Source organism: Mytilus edulis, chromosome 14 (genome assembly GCF_963676685.1).
Source record: "Mytilus edulis chromosome 14, xbMytEdul2.2, whole genome shotgun sequence".
Taxonomy (NCBI): domain Eukaryota; kingdom Metazoa; phylum Mollusca; class Bivalvia; order Mytilida; family Mytilidae; genus Mytilus; species Mytilus edulis.
In genome coordinates this window covers 3,699,816-3,723,162 of record NC_092357.1, presented here as the reverse complement: position 1 = coordinate 3,723,162, position 23,347 = coordinate 3,699,816, and the positions used below count along the sequence as shown (strand labels likewise).

Here is a 23,347-nt window from a genome sequence, read left to right as displayed (position 1 = left end):
ACAAACGATAAAGTAAAACTACATACGGCGTTTCCTTAAGTCACGGCTAGGTCTGTTCCCTAGTAGTTTAACGTTATTTCTCTCAGTATGAATGATCAAATAATATCTACTTTACCGAACTAGTACATGTACATAGGGCCCGCATAGTAGTAATTAGAAAATCAAGATTTGTGAAACTAACTTTTGTTCACTTACCCATCAACTGCAAATTTATTTTAAAAGGTACATTGACTTATGTGTACGTTAATATACAATGTATCAATTGTTCATTTGACATTCAAATATTTTGATGTTAAGGTCTTCCAATTGAAGTTAAAAAATTCGATACGAAGTCAGCACAGGTATTTTCTAGTCTATTAGAGGACGAAAGTTATCCACACTATGAGTCAAGAGTAATGTTAGCTGGCGAACAGGGAACAGGAAAGACAACTATAGCCAGGTATCTGGTTGGGAAAAAGCCTACTAGATTTAGAATGTCTACAGATGGGATAGAACTATACAACGGTCTTTCTTATATGGACCGTGAATCAAAAGACTGGCTTGGTGGACAGCAAGGTAAATTATCAAATTAATGCAAAACAGAACATGCAAATCATTAATCATCAATAAAATAATATTTTTATGAACTGAATTAAATTATCACAATATCTTTAAAATTATTTTTTTAGAACCAGTATGAAAGCTACCCATGCAATAGGATCCAAATGCAAAGCTGTTTTATTGACATGAAATTTTGCATACATGGTAGCTTCAAAATAACTTCTCTGCTCTGTGTGTAACTATTTGAAAAAAATATTATATGGTTTTCTCTTTAAGGAGCCCCGTCTATGTACAAATGATGTATAGCCACCTATGGTTAACATACATCTTACAATTAGACAACTTTAGTAGTTTTAAGCTGACAAATATCAGAGTTTATTAACACACAACTGTTTACTACTGTATTATTTGTAAGATTATGTTGTAATATTGGATCTTAACTTTTAAAAGTCAAAAACTGTAAATACCTGAAGTTTAACGTAACTGCTGAAATGATGAAAATTCCTGAGTTTTTAAAGTATATAATCTGAAGTGGCAAAACTATTGCAATTTCCTAAACCCTTCTCATATATCTATAATAAAGAGAAACAAATACCATTTCGACAAATTGTTTAAATATTCAGTGCTACATTTCTTACTTTAAAAAAAATGTGTTTTAGTAGGCGTTATCCTATAACAACGATTTTTCTCCTTTTTGGACCCACCAATGATCGAACCTTGCATATAAATGTATGATACATAACTTGCATATTTTATTCACGTGTTATACAGCTTTTAAATTCGATCATTTAGTGGTTGCGGAGGAGTTGTGGACCGCAAAAAATTCCACTAAACCATCACAGGTCTCCTTTTTCATGTGTTTGGTGTAATTGGTCCTCCATAAACTCTCAATAAAAAGAAAACATACGGTGTATAAATGTACAGCTCAAACAATACATATCATTAGTTGGATTCAAATAAATCGCGTACTTCGAGAGGACGCGTGGATTGTAGAAATATCTTTGTAAATTTTTTCTAAATACCTTTACAATATATCAAGGACAGCCACTGTAGCCGTTCTATCTTGTTTCATAACTCTTTTAGGTAACATTGCTCTCATATGCCTGTGGCTATTTTATGTGTGCTTTTGTTCAGCTCTTCATCTGTTTCGGCTCCTATACACTCTAGGTTTTTAAATATTCGGCCTTGGCCGTTACTGACGAAGGTAAATCCAGGAAAGCGCTTTAGGCTCATTTCATTTATATCGTGTTGATTTCATTTATTTTCATGTATCTATTGCACGCAAACTATTTTATCAAGTGTGAACTTACTATATAAGTTGACACGTTACAAAAACATGAAAATACGGTTGCAAGGAGAATCAACTGTTGACACATTTAACAAGCATTTCATTCTATTAACACGGTGTGTTTTCTATATGAGACAATATGATGGTTGGAAATTGGCATAGAAAACACTAAATCTGAAGAAAATCACAAATGTAGGTTAACGTTTTAATTCTTCTGACTAATTATAAATAAATAGAACGAAAATACTGCTTTGTTTTAATGCTGGAAAATCGTCAAAATTAAACATGAATCTGGTATTATACTATTATATAATACTAGTCATTTTGTCTTATTTAAGATTTCTCATTGGAAGAAATAACCTTTAGCAGATCACTTTTAAAAGGAGTCAAATCAATGAAAACTATAAAGTCAGATGATACGACACTAACAAGCAAAGATCTACCAGTCATGTCACAAGCAATAGCATTGTCGTCCAGCAAAGAAAAACTAAGACGTCAATCAACGACAACGAGTCAAGATCTACCAGTCATGTCACAAGCATTATCATTGTCGTCCAGTAAAGAAAAACTTGGACATCAATCAAAGGAAAATCCAATGTCAGTTACAACACCAGAAGGGTCAGAATGGTCAGAATGGTCAGACTCGGATAGTTTGTCTTCCACTAAAAGCTTTAAAACAGGATTGAACAGGTCTGAACATCAATTTGAAACCATACCAGTTAATATTAGCAGTATGGACGGGAATATAAGCAAAAAACTAGAAGTTCAGTTATGTAAGCAAAACGCAAGAGCAAAATGCAACGATGACAAGCATGAGACAGTCATACAAGATAGCACCTATAGTTCAGGAAACCAATCAGGATTACTAGTTTCGGACGGGGAAAAGTCAGGGGGATTTGCAAATAGAAATATACAAGCGATACAGGATAGTCCAACCAGAAAAGATTATACGGATTTCTCAAAAGACAAATATATAGGTGAAGATTTGCTATATACAGACATTTCAATGGATGACTCGGATCATGCAAAGTCAGGTAACGCTGGAGAGGTGCACATAGAAACTGTAACTAAACCTGGATTGATCAGAAAGTTAAAACAAATGTTTGGGGTTTCGAAAAAAGTTAAAGAAGTCAAAGTATCAATCACGAAAGATTACTTTCTCAAGAAGACCTCTAAAGTCGGGAAAAAGCAGTTACACAACAAAAAGATAGCACCAATAATTATTTGGGATTTTGGTGGCCAGGATGTCTTCTATTCAACACATCAGACATTTCTAACATACAGAGCTATTTACATAATTGTATTGGATGGAAGTAGAAAACTTGATGATCTATGTCCCTATGAACAATACCTACCAGGTAAAAGTGGACATAAAACAGGTAGAGGTATGTATAGAATAGAATAGAATAGAATATTTTTATTTCCCAAATTACAGGGCCCATAAAGGGCATAAAATCAGATACAAATGATTTACATAATTGGTAACAACAACAATAGAGGCATATACATATATATATATATATTTGGAATATAAGCATTGGTCAGAATCAAGCTCAAAACCACATACATTGTATATATTGTGAATAAAAGAATAATAAAATTACATTATACATGTATATATATTTATTCTCAAATTATTTACTTGACTTAGTGTCAGTGTTCATACCTGATCTCCTTAATTCAAAACAGTCACAAATATAACAGCCCAGTTTTTCCATAAGAGTAACATTTTCTTGGGTCAAGAGCCATAAAAATTTAGAAGATTTATTTAAATTTATAAAATTACAACAATTGTTAGAAATGTCTTTAAAAAAATCGTCCTTTTGAATATCATAAAGAGGGCATTGTAATAAGAAATGAAGCTCCTCTTCAACTTTACCAAGTGAGCAATAAGAACAAAGACGCTGAGATCTTTCTATATGTTTTTTTGAATATCTGTCTGTCTCAGTTTTTAAAGAGTGAGCACTTATTGTTAATTTACAAATTGAATGTGTTTTTTTGAAGTCCTGCAATTCTAAATATTTTTCTTTTTTAAAACAATTTTTTATAGAAAAATAAGTACCAAGCTTTCCTTTTTGGGAGTTAATTGTTTGATACTTAAGTTTATTCCAAAATGTGAAATAACTTTTACATAGTTTATTTTTAACATACTGACATAAAGAACCAATTGATTGGTCAACATTTGGTAATTCAATCTCTCTCTGAATATAATCTATACTAGAATACCATGTATTTACAATAGAGCTATGTAACTGTTTATAACATATAAATGCATCAAATAGTAATCCTTCTTTCAAATGTTCCAGTCTATGACAATATTTTAACATTGATAAGATTATAGTAAAATACATAGGAAACATACCAAGCTCTGACATTAAAGCAATATTACTTGACTTTCTGTTTACACCAAGAATATATTTCATAAATTTGGTATGAGCTTTTTCAGAAGAATCCTGACCAAAGACTTTTTCTAATATATAATCATTATCTTTTTTACAAGCAGCTGAATCCGTTCTAAACATTTCCCATATTTCACTGCCATATAATAGTATGGGTTTAATTGTATGATCATAAAGATGTAAAAAAGTGGCAATACTAGGGTTAGATGATGACAAGCATCTCTGTAGCTTAAAACAAGCTTTTAAAGATTTGTTGTATAATTCATCTTTACACTGCTTAAATATACCACTAGAAGTAAATGTGATTCCAAGATATCTATATAATTTTGCACTTTCAATCTCTTTACCTCCAAAATGTAAACAGCATTTTAAAAATTTTCCTGGCTTGTTAAAAAATATACTTTTTGTCTTTTTTAAATTTACATCAAAACATCTTACTGTATACATATACATTCATTTTCAATACACGCTAGTGTGAAACACCTGAGGAACAAATTAAAATCCGCATATTTCGTCAGAGCGACACATTGGAAGCTAAAATATGCTCATGTTTAGACTATAGGCGCAATAATTTGTAATAATAAAATTAACGGTACCATTTTGTTGCACCAGATGCGCATTTCGACAATACATGTCTCTTCAGTGATGCTCGTGGCCAACTTACCTCTATTTTTTTTAATTCTTTCGGAACGTGACCATTTAATTTCATTATTTCTTTCCCCCTTATACGTTTTCTCTACTCTAACAGATTACCTGCTCTTTTGGATCAACACAATTGTAACATACTGCAAAGGAAGCGTACAGGGATTTCCTAAAATTCTGGTTGTGTTAACACACAAAGATCTGGTAACAGCTGTAAGTATGTTATAATGCATCAGTTAACTCTAGTCAATTGACTCTGATTAATATGGATGTTATGTAAAAAAAGAATATTGTATGTATGTGTACTAATATTTTATGTTTGTTATTATATATAATCAGTGCAATAAGTTGAGGTTTACATCATTGACAACAAAAATAATAGATGTTTTAAACATAATATATTCAAAGCGAACATGTTAAATGCAATTAAAAGTCCGCGACTATTATTAATGATGATTAGTTTTAAACATCTTTGTTTATCTGAAAGAGGGACGAAAATACCAAACTCACGAATCGAAAATAAACCGAAAACGCCATGGCTAAAAATTAAAAAAAAGACCAACAATAGAACACATGACACAACATAGAAAACTGAAGAATAAGCAACACGAACCCCACTAACAACTAAGGGTGATATCAGGTGCCCCGGAAGAGTAAGCAGATCCTGCCCCACATGTGGCACCCGTCGTGTTACTTATGTTATATCCGGTAAATAGTCTAATTGGTAGGTCACATTCATGCAAGAGAAGGGGATAGTAGTTACGACGTAAGGAACATATCCGATAAATTCCCCCTGAAAGCCTGAATAAGTAAAACACTTCTGGTTAAATATTTGTTATTTTTTTTTAAGTAATTACTCAAGCTTTGCCTGCTGGTCAATCTATGACTGGTTATCATTTGTTTAAATGTTTTTTTTTTTAAATTTTTATATATTTCAATAAAATATTGTAGTGTTCATGTATGTAACCACTCTTGACCCGTGACTAGACCGATCTTATTTGACTACGCCAGTGAATTGTTTTAACAGTAAAGGGTTTGCCGCATTAAACACTTGCAATCAACTTATACTATTTCTTCTTTCTGGTATATTATATGTAATGTAATGTCTTTTAAGATCAGTTCAGATAAGAAAGCATTGGCAAATGCTAATCGTATATTGCTTTTAACTAAATGGTATAGAAACTATATATAATATTAAACAATAAACTGCCAAGGTATGGTCTTCTTTATGTTTTGTCTTATTTCCTTTTAGTAGGTGTCTTTCCGTGTTATGTGGTATATGGAATAGTCTTAAACTAACCTAACGTAGGAACTAGGCTTATACAGTAGTACGCCAGACTTGTGTTTTGTCTATATAAGGATCGAGAGTTGTTTCATTGGCACTCATACCACATCTTCATATATCTATCTATGATTTCTGTCTTTATATAACCGTGTATCAATTTTTTTGATTTTTTTTTGTCATAGATTGTATGCTACAAAAATGCATTGAGTATACTATCTGTATACTTATTCTGTATCTGGCGTATTTGCTTTTAGAATATGCACACTTTACAATCCTTTTACCATAAACATGTCATTTCGATTAAGGTTATTGTTTCTTACTATAGATATTGTGTACAAAAAATGCATTTTTTTCTTAGAATGAGGTTGAACAAAGAAGACATGAAATGTTTGCAGAAATCAACAAGATGTTTCACCAGACATCGTTAATGCAACATTTAGTGCTTGATGATAAAATATTTGTAAACGCACACGACAAATATGACCCAGAAATGACGAAGATCAAGGCTGCTATTATAAGCGAATCAGAGAGGCAACCAACATGGGGTGAACCACTTCCAAAGTGCTTTATCCCTTTAGAGTTAGAATTTGCAACGCTGATCAGAAAAGGCATTCCTCTGATTACACTAGAGCATCTTGGGAAAATAAACGCATTGCAACCTATTAGACCGTTATCAGAAACCGAGTTGAAGGTATTTCTGAAATTCCAACATTCCATTGGCAAGCTTTTGTACTTTGATGAACATAAATTAGACGACCGTATAATTTTGTCTCCCACTCTTCTCATTGATGCATTTAAATCAATTGTAACTGATAGAAGGTTCTGTCAAGGAGATGCACAGAGAGAGGAGTTGTGGGATGTAATGAGCAAGAAAGGAGTAGTCTCAAAACAAATAATAGAACAAATTTGGAAGAAACAGAAATATAAGAAATTCTACAAAGATAAAGATTATTTACTGGAAGTTATGACACACCTGGATATATTGGTAGAACCAAAAAGATACGACTTAGATCACAACCGTATACCTGCTGACTTCTACTATGTAGCAAGTATGGTACGAGCTAAAGATGATTCTGGATACCTCCAATCAGCTGGCTTTACAACCAGGAGTATTGCCATAGCCTTTCAATCGTCATCATTGATGATACCGCCTGCATTATCCTTTAGATTTATTAGTTACTGTCTATATGTCTGGGCGGTGAAAACATACGGAGATATCAACAAGGAAATGCTGTTCCATAGGTCAGGGGTCTTTACCATTGATTCGTCTTTAGATATGTACATTGCCTGCGAAGATGAAAGGATTGTTGTCCGTCTTGTTCATGCCACATCAAGCACACTTATAATGAGGGATGTAGCTTCCAGCATCTATGAATGCCTTATATCAGCCTTGGAGAAAATAAGTCAGCTGTATATCAGAACAAGTAGTGATCAGGCTCAAACCAGCGATGCATCCTTTATGACCAGGATATGTTGTAACTCACCAATTAACGCATGTGTTCTTTCTGACAACGATCTAGCTCACACAGACCAAATATGGATATGTCCTTCACATGGTATTGAACACAGCATACACACAATTACATCGTGGATTGAAGAAAAGGTAGTAGTTTATGTTATGAATTGTTTCCTTAAGAGGGGATAGCAGGGAAAATGCTAAAATAAACACACATTAAGTTCGATTCGACATTCTAATTTGTTATCGATAAACTCGCTTATCATTTTGAATTGTATCAAATTTACCAATAAGATCCGAAAAAATATGAACTGCCAAAGATGCAATGCTTTGTTTTTTAGTTAACCAAAATGTTATAATAAATAAACGATAAAAATAAAGATCAAACTAAATACCCTTCCTTTTATGAAATGCAAGGAATTGTGTTTTCCTTGTTAATCAGCTGTCTTTTAAATGAATACACATTTAAAAATGGAAATTACTATTCAAATATATACTCTGACAATGAATTAAAGTTTACATATTGATAATTCTGTATTCAAATACAAAAAAAGAAGTTGTGGTATGATTTCCAATGATACAACTCTCCATAAGCAAGAGACCAAGGGACACACAAATTAACAACTATAGGTCACCGTACGGTCTTTAACCATTAACAAAGCCCATCAAAGCTTGTATATACATGATATACGCTAATAGAAAAAGACAGTTTTTGACTTTTACAAACGGTTTTAAATTTTAACCCAATCAGTTTGATGACATATCTACTAATAATGTATAACAAATTGATTTACAAAATAAAATTAGTAACTTTCAATTAGTTTATAATTACCTTTTATTCTCAGGAAGACGAAAAGTGTAAACCAGGGTGCACAGGTAATGTATAACAAATGTTGAATATTGTGTTATTTCAATTTTAAGTATTATGTTTTTGATCGCATCTTGTGGAGAACTACTTACTTTAATACAACAGGAACCTCTCAACTTTGTACATTGCAATAGTTAAAATAAACAAAAAACTAATTTCATATGACTCTTGTATTTATTTATTAACATAATCCTTGTTCAATTAAAATACGTAAATTCGTAATGTTTCGTTTAATAACATGATTATCCTTTAACAAATCATTTCGAAAGTTAATATTTGTTTTTCTCAAGGCAAACGGCTGACATGTGAAGAAATGCATTGTATAATAACGTTTCCGAATCATAAACATATGACCCGTTACCTGAACAGTGTCTAGAATAATACCGTAGGCATTTGCTGCTTGACCTTCTTTCCATCTGATAGGGACTGACTTCTCACTGGTTTAGTTGAATGTTAAGAATATCTGAACATTTCCCGGCGTTATGGTTTCGCCCGGTTTGAAGATATTTCTAAATATAAGTTTTAGTTTGCAATAGTGTTGTGCGTATAATTTTCCTTGTTTTATTTTGTTTTTACACAAAATGCGTTCGTCCTTATTTTTTATAGTGTTGTTTATTTTGTCAAATGTGTTGACGTCTTTTCTATTATATTTCTGTGTTATGGTAAAGAAAATTAATCACCGCCTTCATTTATCAGATTTGATTTCGTTCAAAGTAATCAGTACGATATTTTACGTTTGAAGTTCGATTCATAACAAACCTGACATAGTTTTATAATATAGTTAATTGCTAACTCAGTTTTATATTAATAAGAATTAAAATGTGCTTTGTTATTAAATGCAATATCAGTATTTAGTTCAAATATATAATCTTAAATTAATCCTAATTCTAATGACGTCATTTTTTCGTCATTTTTCATTTTTTGATGCTCTGTTTTACTAATTCTAATGACGTCATTTTTTCGTCATTTTTCAGTTTCAAATAGGACGTCACTTGGCGTAGAGGTTTAAACGTATTCGGATGTGTCTACTTTTGTGTTTCAAATGTCTGGTTATGTAAATGTATTTCAGTTGTTTCCTGTAATTAGTTAATACTTCAGCTTTATCATGTACATCTTTTGAATATTCATTTTATTAAATTTACTGTTTGCAAAAGTATAAATTACTCTAAATTATAGGGATTTTCTGGTTACTTAACGGAAAACCCTTGCCGTTTTTGGCACAACCTTTTTGATCTTTTGGTCCTCGATGCTGTTCAACTTTGTACTCGTTTCGGCTTTCAAACTTTTGTATCTGTGCGTCACACATAGGTCTTGTGTGGACAAAATACACTTCTGGCGTATTAAAATTTTGAACTTGTTGCCTTTTGTTGACTGTTGTTCGTGTGATTCTTTGTCAATTGTGTTCTCCAATTTATTTATATTGTAGTCCTGTGTTGTCATTTTGATGTTATATTTCACATGGCCATAAAAGTGCGAGGTTTGGCATGCCACAAAACCAGGTTCAACCCACCATTTTTTCCTTTAAAAATGCCCTGTACCAAGTCAGGAATATGGTCATTGTTATATTATAGTTCGTTTCTGTGTGTATTACATTATAACGTTGTGTCGTTTGTTTTCTCTTATTTTTGAGTGTAAATTCACATTGCGATAAGACGTGTCACGGTACTTGTCTATCCCAAATTCATGTATTTGGTTTTGATGTTATATATATATGTTATATTTGTTATTCTCGTGGGATTTTGTCTATATGTGTTACATTTTAGTGTTATGTCGTTGTTCTCCTCTTATATTTAATGCGTTTCCCTCGGTTTTAGTTTGTTATCCCGATTTTGTTTTTTGTCCATGGATTTATGAGTTTTGAACAGCGGTATACTACTGTTGCCTTTATTTATATCACAGTAGTATATACTTGAGCAACATCGTTTTATTAGGACGTATCTCTTCTAAGATTTTAATGGCTATTTTGTGTTAATAAAAAAAAAACATTTTGCTGATGTGCTTTGTGTGTATTCCTTTTTGCTTTTGTGCTTTGGCTATATGCCTTTTTATGTTTCTTTGTAACATATATACCGTGGCTTTGAACTTATACATTTTATCATTGTGTTATTGTATAATTGCAAATGTGTGTATTCATGTCTTTATTTTGTGCTTATATTTTTGGTCTTTATACCAGTGTGTGCTTATTTGTTACATATTTGTTTGTTTCTTTGATGATAAAGATTATAACAAAAGGTTGACTGTTGTATGTTTGACAATTTTACCTATTATGTCTGTTTGATTTTGCTCACTCATCGTTGTCAATAAAATGGTATTGATTCGACTGTCATACAAATGAGAGGTTAAGCTAGCTCTAAAACCATGTTCAATCCACCATTTTTTACATAAGAAAATGTATGTATCAAGTCATAATTAATACAATTGTTATCCATTCGTATCATATGTTTGAGCTTTTGATTTTTACATTTGATAAAAGAGGGACGAAAGATACCAAAGGGACAGTCAAACTCATAAATCTAAAACAAACTGACAACGCCATGGCTAAAAATAAAAAAAGACAAACAGAAAAACAATAGTACACACGACACAACATAGAAAACTAAAGAATAAACAACACGAACCCCACCAAAAACTAGGGGTGATCTCAGGTGCTCCGGAAGGGTAAGCAGATCCTGCTCCACATGTGGCACCCGTCGTGTTGCTTAAGTGATTACAAATTCGGTAAGTTGATAAGGGACTTCTCGTTTTGAATTTTACTCGGAGATAAGTATTTTTATGATTTTACTTTTTGGTATTTTAAATAATATGCAATATTTCTGATACAGTTACCAAAGATGAATTTCTGAAAGCGACACCATCAGACATACATTTACGACGTCTCTCGTTATTGTACAGTCCATTCGAGGCCACAGAACTAGCAATACATTTAGGATTTTCGAACAGGGAAGTTAATGTCATACTGGAAACTGAAGATCCCTTAACATCAAGCTTTGCAATTTTTCTACGATGTCGAGATAGCAGGATGGTGACATTTAACGACATCAAAGAGGCGATAGAAAGTATTGGTAAAGAAAGTATTCATATTCTTTGTAAGGTAAATATATATTAATGAATCATCAAATAAAGTAACCTTGTTTTGCCTGTAATTGTTGTTAGTTTAATCTAATGCTATATGTTTATATAACAATGTTTACTACAACATATACTCATATTAACAAACACATCCAATAACTGATTATGTATATCAAGATGTTTATCATGTAAATAGGATAACTATGAATGTACAAAGAAAACACAATCAAAAAGCCATAACATGAAAGACAAAACTTAATTTTAGTAAAAGAAAAAAAGTCCTTATGATAATCTGTTTGAATATCGATGGTGTTTAGCAGTCGAAATATACATTTCTATTGATATATGTCTTTATAACACAAATGAAGAAAATGAAAAGATTGATCGTTATGAAATACAATACAATTCCTACTAAGTTCTCTAAAAAAATATAACGAATGAAACAAACGTATGCAAACTGTTTAAGATGATATTGGTGAACATAGATAGATTTACATAAAGACACTGAGAATAACAATGATAGTTAAAAGTAAATTCACTAACAAATTGTGACTTGGATGGAGACTTGTTTCATTAGCACTTAATACCACATCTTCTTATATTTATGATATCAAATACAATTTAACTGTATTGTACATCAATACAAATGCTTTCAATTATGACAGTGGTGACAATAATAGGTTTTTCTTTTTTGCAGCTTGTGAAAAGCGAAAATATTAATTATGGTAAGTACAAATATACGTGAATCAATTATTTTCCAAAACATGTAGTAATATGAACGTGGAAACTGATTGTCTGTAAAATTAAGAAGTATTATAAAGATATGAATGTGTTCTATTACATAGTATTGACTTCTATGACAATGCTACGTAGGCAGTCAACAAGGTTCTATAAAACTTAGTTAAAAAGGGAATAGTGCATACATTCAGCAATATTAAACGTACAGCAAGTAAGTGCAATAGGGTCAGACATTAATACAACGTTCTGATTATTGTCAAATTACCTCTTTATGATATATCTGCTGGTATTTTTCACGATTATACAGATAAAAATGCAAACTACTCCAATCATGCCTATAACATACAATGTAATGTAAAATATATGTCCTTTCATCAATAGGAATTAAAAATATATACATTATGTCAGCTTCCATTTAGATTGTTATCGGGTATGAAATAGAAACACACATAACATTCGCATGATATAAGTATTGCATTTCACAAAATAAGACCAATATTTGATATATTTTCTACATTCAATTGCATATTTCTTTTGTAATATTCTACTTGTCATTTAAATTATGTTGCAATCATTTCCCTATATTTTAACAACGCAGACATGGAACCTGAGAAGTGGGATCTGGTACCCACAGCAGAACACATTGACAGATTGGCTCCATTAGTAGGGAAATACTCCCTCCCGTTCCTTATCGAAATTGGAATGGATTTTAATACCTGGGAACAGATCAGCCACAGACAAAATGATAGAGATTTGTTTAGACTGAACCAGGATATCTTAGAAGAATGGAGATTCAAGTTTTGTAGGATGCACAATCTGAAACCAACTTTGAGGAAAATTGCACGTGCATTCAGTAACATTGGCAAAAATATCAAACTCGTTGAAAACACATTGTCAGATTTATTTTAACTTTTTTATATTTTAATTCAAGAATGATTTTCTCTTGTACGCATCTATTGAAAACTGATCAAAAGACAGGAAAATACGTATAGAAAATTCTTTGAAATATTAATGTATTGTTACACACACTTATATGAATTCTGAATGGAGAAATCTTCTTATTGGATTATAAAATAAAAGCAGTACGCAAACGATCAATTTCTGTGTTTAAATCTGTAAATTATTGTAAGACACCTCAGTGAAGTTTTTATTATTTAGACTGTTTATACAATCATCAAATATTTCTGTTTGTTCGAATCAATTTTTTCAACTCTCGCATTTCAGGGGAGATAACACAAATCGTATTTTGTTTATAAATAATTGTTAAGAAAATTCTCTGGTTTTTTTTGCCTTCTAGAAAAAAACAAGTTCGGTAGCACCATGTTTTTCATTTAATTTCTTAACGTATATTATAAAAGCTTTATTGTATTTTATTTCAAATCTATAATACAGATTTATTTTTATTTACATAAAAGGTTTTTTAAATAAACAATTAAAATTGACTTCGGCTTTCTGAATTGGACGTGTCTTACAATTTGTTTTGCTTATCTTTTTATTGTTTTCATACACACTGAAGATACATGTATATAATGTTTATTTTTTTATTTTACACATTTTATTCAAGATCATATAATACTTATTTGAAACTTAATGCCTTTTTATTTATTTTTTGACTTTTGAAATATCAATTTGTGTATTATTATAGACATATTGTATTATATATGCAATTTAATTCTTTATGACTAAACTAAAGTTAATTATAACCATTAGTAGTGCAGTGTTCATGTGATTTGCGAATGAATGTGGCCTAGATACAATGACACAGTGGATGGTATGCGTTCATTACTGACACTAAACGTGTATCTATCAAAAAGTTAAAAATCAAACGCACATTGCCAGTCTTAACGCAGAAAAAACGTTCAAGTTAACGTGGATTTAGTTTATAAAAAAAATATACGTGTAATGAGCATGCAGGTACCTCAGATTTGAAACGGAATTATAACCAGCACTTTTTTATAATAACCAAGTTATTTGCGTTTTACTGTTCGTGTTCTTTTCATCCTTATATGTACAAAGTTACTCCACAATAATTTATCAAAACAAGCTTTAAAACATAAACACAAGACATCCGTATGTGTTTTTAGTGATCTGTTGTTGCTTATTTTTTATTTGGTTTGCTTATTATTAGAATTATGAAATACTTAAATAACAGAAAACAATATTACAGCAACGTAAATACATACATATTGAGGTGTTTTTATTGCAAAGGAATATATATTTTGCTTTGTATTTTGTAAGTTAATTAGTCAATTATTTGTTTTCATGTAGTAGCTCTTGTTTTCATTATGAAGTGTTAGATCCGTATATCTTTGTTTTATCTTCTTATCAATAAGCTCTAAGTTTGTTACGGAAATGTATGTTTCATTGTTTGACCTGGCAGCAAACAATCAATGTATCGTTTTTATGGGATTCATATGTTTATTACTTTATTTTTTTCCGGAATATGTTTTACACTAGAGAAAGTCCTAAACAAAAGATAGATTGCTGGTCTCAAGCTGGTGACATCAATATGCTAATGTTCAAATGATGTATCATAAAATCTTGAAGATAACAATCCGAAGGCGTACCTAACGTCCCATTTTCCTCACCTGGCAAACAACATATCACAATATTCCTGATTTCAAGGACTTATAACTCCTAGCAGAGTCAACTGATCCCTCAGTTATTTCGGGATATTAATTTTTACAAGCGTCTTCGTGTACGTACTTATTATCTGCAAAGACTCATAATTCATAAATGAAAATAAATAAACAGATATATGCATAGAAAAAGTATTTCATTTTTAACTACAAGTCTGCATTAAATTTCTGTTGTGAGTTTTCAATGGAGTTTTCGTACACGAAAAGAGCTGACGGACTATGATAACGGAACACAGTTCCGAAGGGTACGATATGAACTGAGGGAAATGATCCTGGTATTTCTTCTTTTTGTAGATTTGATGTGTAAATAGTTAGCATAGGTACCAGGCTAAAAATTTGATACGCCAGACGCGCCTTTCGTCTACATTGAACTCATCAGTAACGCACACATCAAAATAGTTAGAAAGCCGAACAAATAAAAAGTTTAAAGGTAAACATGAAAACATGTAAAACATATTGTTTTCATTGCAATAGACCCCATGGTGTTGTAACAGACCCAATGATATGGGTTTTTTAAAATTTATTTACACAGTTTTTTTGGGTTTTTTTTTGTTGATTCTGTCGAGAAATATAAACCATTTCATGTAGAAATATATTATTTTACTTATTATGTTAAAATAGCTTTTATTAATATCATATGTACCCATTTGCTTTATAATAAACACTTTGAAGTAATTGTTGGTGTTTTTTTTTAATTCTAGCTTTTGGGTTTTCATGATTTGTTAAAAAGATGTGGGCCGCCCAAAAGTGATAACAGGACAAAGGCAATAAAAAAAAAGAGGAAAGTGCAGATACCCTTGGTTTTCGTTTAAGATGTTATTACTACATCGAGATCTCTTTCGCTTGTTGTGTTGTTTAATGGCTGTTCTCATATTGAGGTGTATCTATCCTAACATTAACGTTTATGCAATGATGGTTATTGAGGGAAGCATTGCTTGGCTGACACATATTGTCTTGAATTGAGAACAAATCATTTCATTATGGTAAATGGACCACCCTTTAATGAGTAATTTTGTTTTGTTATAGCTGTTGAAGATGATAAAAAGGGTTATCTTAAATATCTACGTGCAATAACTGCCAATGAAAGCTCTTAATAGAAATAACTAAAACAGTATAAATTTAAATCCCAAATATATAGGGTTTGTTGCCCCTAAATTGGTAATTTTATGAATCGTTTGCAGTTTTTCGTTGTCATCTTGAATATTATAATAGATAGAGATACAATATAAACAGCAAATGCTAGGCAAAGTAAGATCTACAAATAAATCAAAATGATCAAAAATGTCAATTGATCCCTCCAGGAGTAATTGGCCTTTAAAATCAATTTTCCATGGCTGGTAATACTAGCAAAGCAGAAAACACCAACACAACCAGTATTCCTGCTGATGATACACCGACACAACCAGTATTGCTGCTGATGATACACCGACACAACCAGTATTCCTTCTGGTGATACACCGACACAACCAGTATTCCTTCTGGTGATACACCGACACAACCAGTATTCCTTCTGGTGATACACAGACACAACCAGTATTCCTGCTGATGATAGAAACACCAACACAACTAGTATTCCTGCTGTTGATATACTGACACAATCAGTATTCCTGCTGATGATATTTCCCACTGACACAACCAGTATTCCTGCTGATGATAGAAATACTGACACAACCAGTATTCCTGCTGATGATATACCGACACATACAGTATTCCTGCTGATGATATACCGACACAACCAGTATTCTTGCTGATGATATGCCGACACATACAGTATTCTTGCTGATGATACATGCATAGCAAGAAACACCGACACAACCAGTATTCCTGCTGATGATTAACCGACACAATCAGTATTGTTGCTGATGATATGCCGACACATACAGTATTTTTGCTGATAGTACATGCATAGCAAGAAACACCGACACAACCAGTATTCCTGTTGATGATATTTACCTGTTTGTTAATTAAAAGAACGGACCTTGAATGGTCTTTTACTAATCAATAAACCAAATACTAACTTTCGTAAAAAGTCGAATAACAAAAATTCTAAACTGAAACTCACCTATCAATTAACAAAGGCAACAGATCCAACACATCAAACGAATAAAAAACAAATGTCATGTTGATGCCTTCATACAGGCATTTCATTATTTGCAACACATTTGATTTAATAGATATTATCACCTTTACTTCGTTTGGAAGTACGAAAATTTCAGGTTTTATAAATCTAGATTTTTATAAGTTATAAGGTTAGTTTGTCATTCACATGTCCCTTTGTGATCTTCAACCATTTTTATTTTAAGAAAGCATACAAAATCAAAGATAAATATAACATCTTGAAAATCAGAAAATATCCAAAGCAATACAATAATTGTTTTATTACAATAATAGTAGTACGTTCAATTTGAGATTTCTATTTAGATATAAGAAGATGTGGTATGAGTGCAAATGAAACAACTCTCTATCCAAGTCACAGTTTGTAAAAGTAAACTATTATAGGTTAAAGAACAGCCTTCAACACGGAGCCTTGTTAAGCTGGTCTGCGGTTGACTACTACACTTTGTATATAGACTGCCGGTGAGATCCGATTGATTGTACAATCTGATTAGTCGTCCAATCAAATTACTTGTATTATACCGTACTTCACATTGTAAACATGAAGTTTTATTTAATGCAACAATCCATGAAATGTTATCGCAAATCAGAAGGAATATACTTTTTCCTCCCAGCAATTTTATGAGACAATTTTTTTTACAGGTTGAAATGTATTGTCGAAACCATAACGATCAGTTCAAAAGTTTCCATTTTGTATGACGTCACGTTTATGTACCAATATCATTCATAAGTTTAGTGGAATTTATGTTATGTCTAATTGATACGTTTTTCGATAGTTTTTCCTTTTAGTAATTGATATATTATTTGAATTTAGAATAGGAATTTATTTTAAGCATTAATTAAATAAATGCTTTTCTATGCATAGGGACACACTGTTCTGTTTGTTAACATGTTCTGATATTGTACGTTGCTATGTAACAAAGTAACGTTCAATCTCGTTTAAATCTGCAGGATAAATTTTTGCCCTACAATATTAGGCCTTACCGGTTATTCGAGTGTAGCGTAATACAAGCGTATTCCAGTTAAGGAGCCTTGTATGTTTCGATTTGAACAGTAGCCAGTAGTTTTTGACTGCCACATGATATTATTTTATAAAAAAGTAACTATTTTCAGATTTAGCAACACAAACAGAAACGAACTATAAGATACCAACTGCCATTTTGACTTGGTACAGGACATGTAAAGAAAAACTTATGCGTTAAACCTGGTTTTGTAGCTAGCCAAACCTCGCGCTTTTATGGCAATGTTAAATATTAATAAAGGCAACCGTAGTATACCGCTGTTCGAAATTCATAAATCGATAGAGAAAAAACAAATCCGGTTTACAAACTAATTTTAAATATAACACTAAAATGACAACTTTACATGACAGGACTACAGTACAAATAAATGCAAGAACTTAAGGACAAAGAAATAAACAAATACACATTACAATAGGATATTTCCATATGCTGATAGTTATCAAAGGTAATAGGCTTATAATTTAATACACCATACGTGTTTTTCGTCTACATAAGACTCACCAGTGACGCTGTGATCAAAACAGTAATAAAACCAAAGAAGTACAAAGTCGAAGTACATTGATGACCCAAATTTCAAAAAAGTTGTGCTAAAGTTAACTATAAAAGTCCTTAGTATTTAGGATAATTCTTACTTTTGCAGTACATTTACAAAACACCCTTTCTCATTGGCTAAACGTGTTCTGTCTATCAGCCCATTGACATATGGTTGTCATGGGACCTCGACGTCATCAACGTTTGTATCATTATTTACTCCTTTGTCAAATTAAATAAGAAAGACAGACTTACTTGTTTGGCTTTATAAATATTTTGATATGAGCGCCACTAATGAGTCTTGTGTAGACGAAACGCGCGTCTTGCGTACTAAATTATAATCCTGGTACCTTTGATAACTAATTTAACAACTTTTTAATAACACGTGTGCACCACTTTTTTGACGGTCGAACATAAGATAGCGACGATTTGCAAACAGAAAAGAATCAACAATAAAAAGAGCCGAAAAGGATATCAACCGAAAAAGAACTGTAACAATTTATATATACACGAAATTTTAATATTGTTAATAATACCACGTAATAAATGAACGCATGATTCAAATGGATGTGTACACACACACACACACACACAAATGATTCAATGTAACTCGGTTTTGAAATAATATATTTTTAATATATTCAAGGATTATACTTGATATATGTTTATCTGTCAATCAGTTTAATTGAGGTCTGGAGCTGGCATGTCAGTTACTGCTAGTAGTCTGTTGTTATTCATGTAGGATTTTTATTTCGTTTATTTCTTTTATTTCCTATTCTGACATTGGACTCGGACTTCTCTTACGCTGAGTTTTACTATGTTTAACCCCGTCGCATTTATGCGCCTGTTCCAAGTCAGGAGCCTTTGTCCTTTGTTAGTCTTGCATCATTTTAAATTCTAGTTTCTTGTGTATAGATAAAGGCTAGAGTAGTATACCGCTGTTCAAAACTCGTAAATCTATAAACAAAAAACAAAATTCGGGTAACAAACTAAAACTGACGGAAACGCATAAGATATAAGAGGAGAACAACGACACAACATTAATATGTAACACACACAGAAACGGACTAAGCATAAGACAAAATCCGATGAGAAAACAAATATAACATCAAAACCAAATACATGAACTCGGGATAGAAAAGTACCGTGACACGTCTTATAGTAACGTGAATTCACACTCAAATATAAGAGAAAACAAACGACACAACGGAAACACAACGTCATAGTAGACCAGACTTTATCATGACGTCCATTATTACTGAACTGGTATACATTTTTGTGTAGGGTCAAGCTGAAGGACACCTCAGGGTGTGGGTTTTTCCCGCTGCATTAAAGACCCATAGGTTCCCTTCGGCTGTTGTCTGCATTATGGTCGGGCTGTTTTCTCTTGAACGCATTCCCCGTTTCCATTCTCAGTTTTATTATAATTATAAAAGTAATTCCTCAAACATTTTGGCAAAAGATAAATACACACATATATAATAGTTGTTTAACCAGGAGGAAAGACTTTGACAGAGGTACAATTAATAAGTCTTCAGAATTTCTCAAGATCAATACAATTTCGGGTTGAATATATTTGTTCGAATTTTATAACATTTACATCAGATTTACAATATTGTGGTAAATATTTGTTTCTATCATCTTTGAAATATTTACATGGTATAATATAATGGTATTCGTCACCGATCTGAACTTAGCCGCACAGGTGGAACATTTTATCAGATCTTGGTATAATGTGCAACCTTCAAGTCTGATGTTCTCGATCGATTGTTTTACAACTGTCATTTCGGATCTTTGTAAGGCAGCACTGATTTGTTAATTAATGTACGCTTAATCATGTATAGCAAAACTTAGTTTCGCGATAGGCAGTCAAAAAAAACTAAATATATCAGAGGAATTCAAAATGACAAGTCAAAAATAAACTGACAACCCAATAGCTAGAAAGAGAAAGACAAACAGACAAACAATTGTTCACAAAACACAACAAAGAAAACTAAACACTGAGCAGCACAAACCCCATAAAAACAGGGCGATCTCAGGTGCTTATTCGATCTTGCTCTAAATGTGGCAACCGTCGTGTTAACATAGATTCTGCTAAAACCACGATTTGTTTTATTGCTGTGTTTTCAATATTATTAATATCATGTTCTAATTACAATTATTATTTTTGTTATCATCAACTATATGTATCATAATTCCTACTACTACTTTTATATTTGACAAATAGCTCAGAAATTATGTTTGTAGGACTTTTGTTTGTTTTCCACCGTAACAAAATAACAGTAATACTCGGCATTTTATTGGTGTTCATCGAAACCTATGTTATTTTAATGCCTATAACCAACATTACTTCTTTTCCTACTGGCATTTTAAATGTGCTGTACTCTATTCAAGTTTGTTTTAACGAGAGACGTGGTGTAGTGGTTAGCGCATCGGACTATTAACACAAATGTTCCAGGTTCGAGTCCGCTAAAACAAATTCAGGGACCATAATACAGACCACTTAGTGAAATTATGCAATGAATGCAATGGAATAGTTAAAAATGGCTTCTGTTACCATGGAAACTGAGAAAATTCTGAGAAAAACTAAATTCTAAATCTTTTATTATAAGAGCCAACCTATTGAAAGTTTATACAAATGTTGGAAGTAGTGCCCTTAGGTACTAACAGTACTTAGCAATTGAAAAATGGCTGTCATTGCCATGAAAACTGAAGATAATGTAAACTTTGGGAAATAACATCAAAGCAGCATTTTCTTAAGGAATATTAGATAAAGCTCAAAGAAAATTCATGAATATGTCATATTCATGAATATATGTGATATGTCATAACTCAATATTGAAACTGCTGTTGGAATTTTCGAAATTGGCACGGTTACCATGGTAACCATGGAAACAGCAAAAATATAAAAAAATAAAAGACTAAAAAATTATTGTAAATTGATATAAATTTAAACAGGCAAGTAACAATAAGACTTTTGAACTTGGAATTTCCAAAATGGCCGCCATTGCCATGGACACTTCAACAATGTGAAACATTGAAAAATGCCCCAAACTTTTGTAAATTTACAGCCAGATAGGTTGAAGTGGGGTTTTTTTTTTGTGTTATGACTGTTTAAAAATTCTCAAGTTTAGTGACAATGTGGTTTGGGTGCATCTGCTATTGCTTGCAATGGCAAATCTAGTAATCTTTCTTATTGTTTCATAGTTTTTTGTCCAGAATATTTCTCAGAATTGTATGAACCAATGAAAATTGAACTTTACCGTAATGTTAACCCCCATGTATAAATGTGTAATCGAGGGTCTGCATTTCAAAGATGGCTGACGTTGACATAGATAGAATGTGAAAAATCAGAAAGTCCATCAAATTGAATAAAACTTTGTGTAAGTATTATTAGTATGTGAAGACATGACATTCATTTTCTTAATTTCCAAAAGGACCGCCGTTGCCATAGTAGCAGTTCAAATGAGAAATTTTGTGTCGATGCATATCATATTATTTCATTCAATATATACTAATTTCAAAATGGCTGACGTTAAGTGGCAATTGGCAGACCAGGTGACATCCACTGTTGCTCACAATGACAATTACAGCTCTCCCCCTAAATGGGGGTCTCATTGGGGGTTCTGATCCCGGATCCCGCTTACTGTTGTGTCAGAGTCCCGTACCCCGCTTACACTATGTACGTAAGCAATATCTCATTTTTTTGTCATTTCCCGGTCCCGCAAGACCTCATTCCCCGTTTTCACGCCACAATAATTTGACTTTCACGTGTCGCGTGTTTTTTGTACAAAAAATCGGCAATCCCGCGTCACGCTTAGACCCCAATGAGACCCATCTAAATGGGTGTGAAATATTTGCCACTTGACAGTTAACAAAAACAGGATATGATATAATTCATAAAACAAAATAAACTATGTTTAATTCATAAATTCTCCCTAAAAAAAAACTTTACTTAACCGTTAAAATTAAAAAAATCCCTTAATGCATTATCAACCGGCTTTGATCTGTAATAGTTTTCTTACAATCTTGTCCAGTCCAACATAACTAAGATTATTTATATCCCTACTACTAACACGTGGTTGTAACACGTAAAACAAAACGGCTATTACACCTCCCATAAATATTATAAACTCCATCCGGGTAAACATCTCATGACTCGTGGACGATATATCTGAAATTAGAACATACAAATACAAAATACAAATATTTATCAAGGTGTGGTTCGTTTGATCTCAGTTCTTTATTGGTTAGCATCCGATTATGACGTCAAATGTTCTTGCTTTCCTCTGACTTTCCTATTGTGACGGCATGAAAAAGGCGGCCATGCCTGATGACGTCATATAGTAAGAACACACCTTTTTGCAGACCTTTCGAAAAGAGGGAATAAGTTTGCTTGCATATTGTTAGAAAAACATTAGAGAAACAGACTCCACCACAAAATTATCTGTAAAACGTACGACATCATTCCTCACTCAACATTTAATTTTAGATATGTAAAACGCGCGGCGAGACCCGTGTTTTAAAATGTTTAAATTCTAACATCGGGAATTCACTTTCATATTGCATGATTCTTAGGTAGAGTCATCCTTAACTGTCTCAAGTGGAAAAATATCGTTCACACCCGATGCAGAGGCATAATGTAAATAAATGTAATCATAGATATGTGCTACGGATACGATATATCTAAAATAAGAAAATAAAATATTTATACTAGGGTATATTTAGGCATACAGAATAAGTTCGTGAGGTTCT

The 23,347-nt window shown here is 32.2% G+C and overlaps 1 protein-coding gene across 1 annotated transcript; it reads left to right on the top strand.

Moving 5' to 3' along the window:
* Window positions 1–281: 281 nt before the first annotated feature.
* Window positions 282–13,427, top strand: LOC139503545 (uncharacterized). The gene is made up of 8 exons (XM_071293342.1): window positions 282–555; window positions 2,167–3,213; window positions 4,976–5,082; window positions 6,513–7,757; window positions 8,456–8,486; window positions 11,301–11,569; window positions 12,245–12,272; window positions 12,884–13,427. Exons 1-8 carry the CDS (start codon window positions 396–398, stop codon window positions 13,192–13,194), a joined length of 3,198 nt encoding a protein of 1,065 aa, XP_071149443.1. The 5' UTR covers window positions 282–395; the 3' UTR covers window positions 13,195–13,427.
* Window positions 13,428–23,347: the final 9,920 nt, after the last annotated feature.

Excerpts from the sequence above, each read along its gene's own strand:
- LOC139503545 (XM_071293342.1), top strand. The coding sequence starts at position 396 with ATGTTAGCTGGCGAACAGGGAACAGGAAAGACAACTATAGCCAGGTAT. Across the intron at positions 556-2,166 it reads CTGGCTTGGTGGACAGCAAG|ATTTCTCATTGGAAGAAATA; the intron begins GTAAATTATCAA and ends GTCTTATTTAAG. Across the intron at positions 11,570-12,244 it reads GTATTCATATTCTTTGTAAG|CTTGTGAAAAGCGAAAATAT; the intron begins GTAAATATATAT and ends TCTTTTTTGCAG.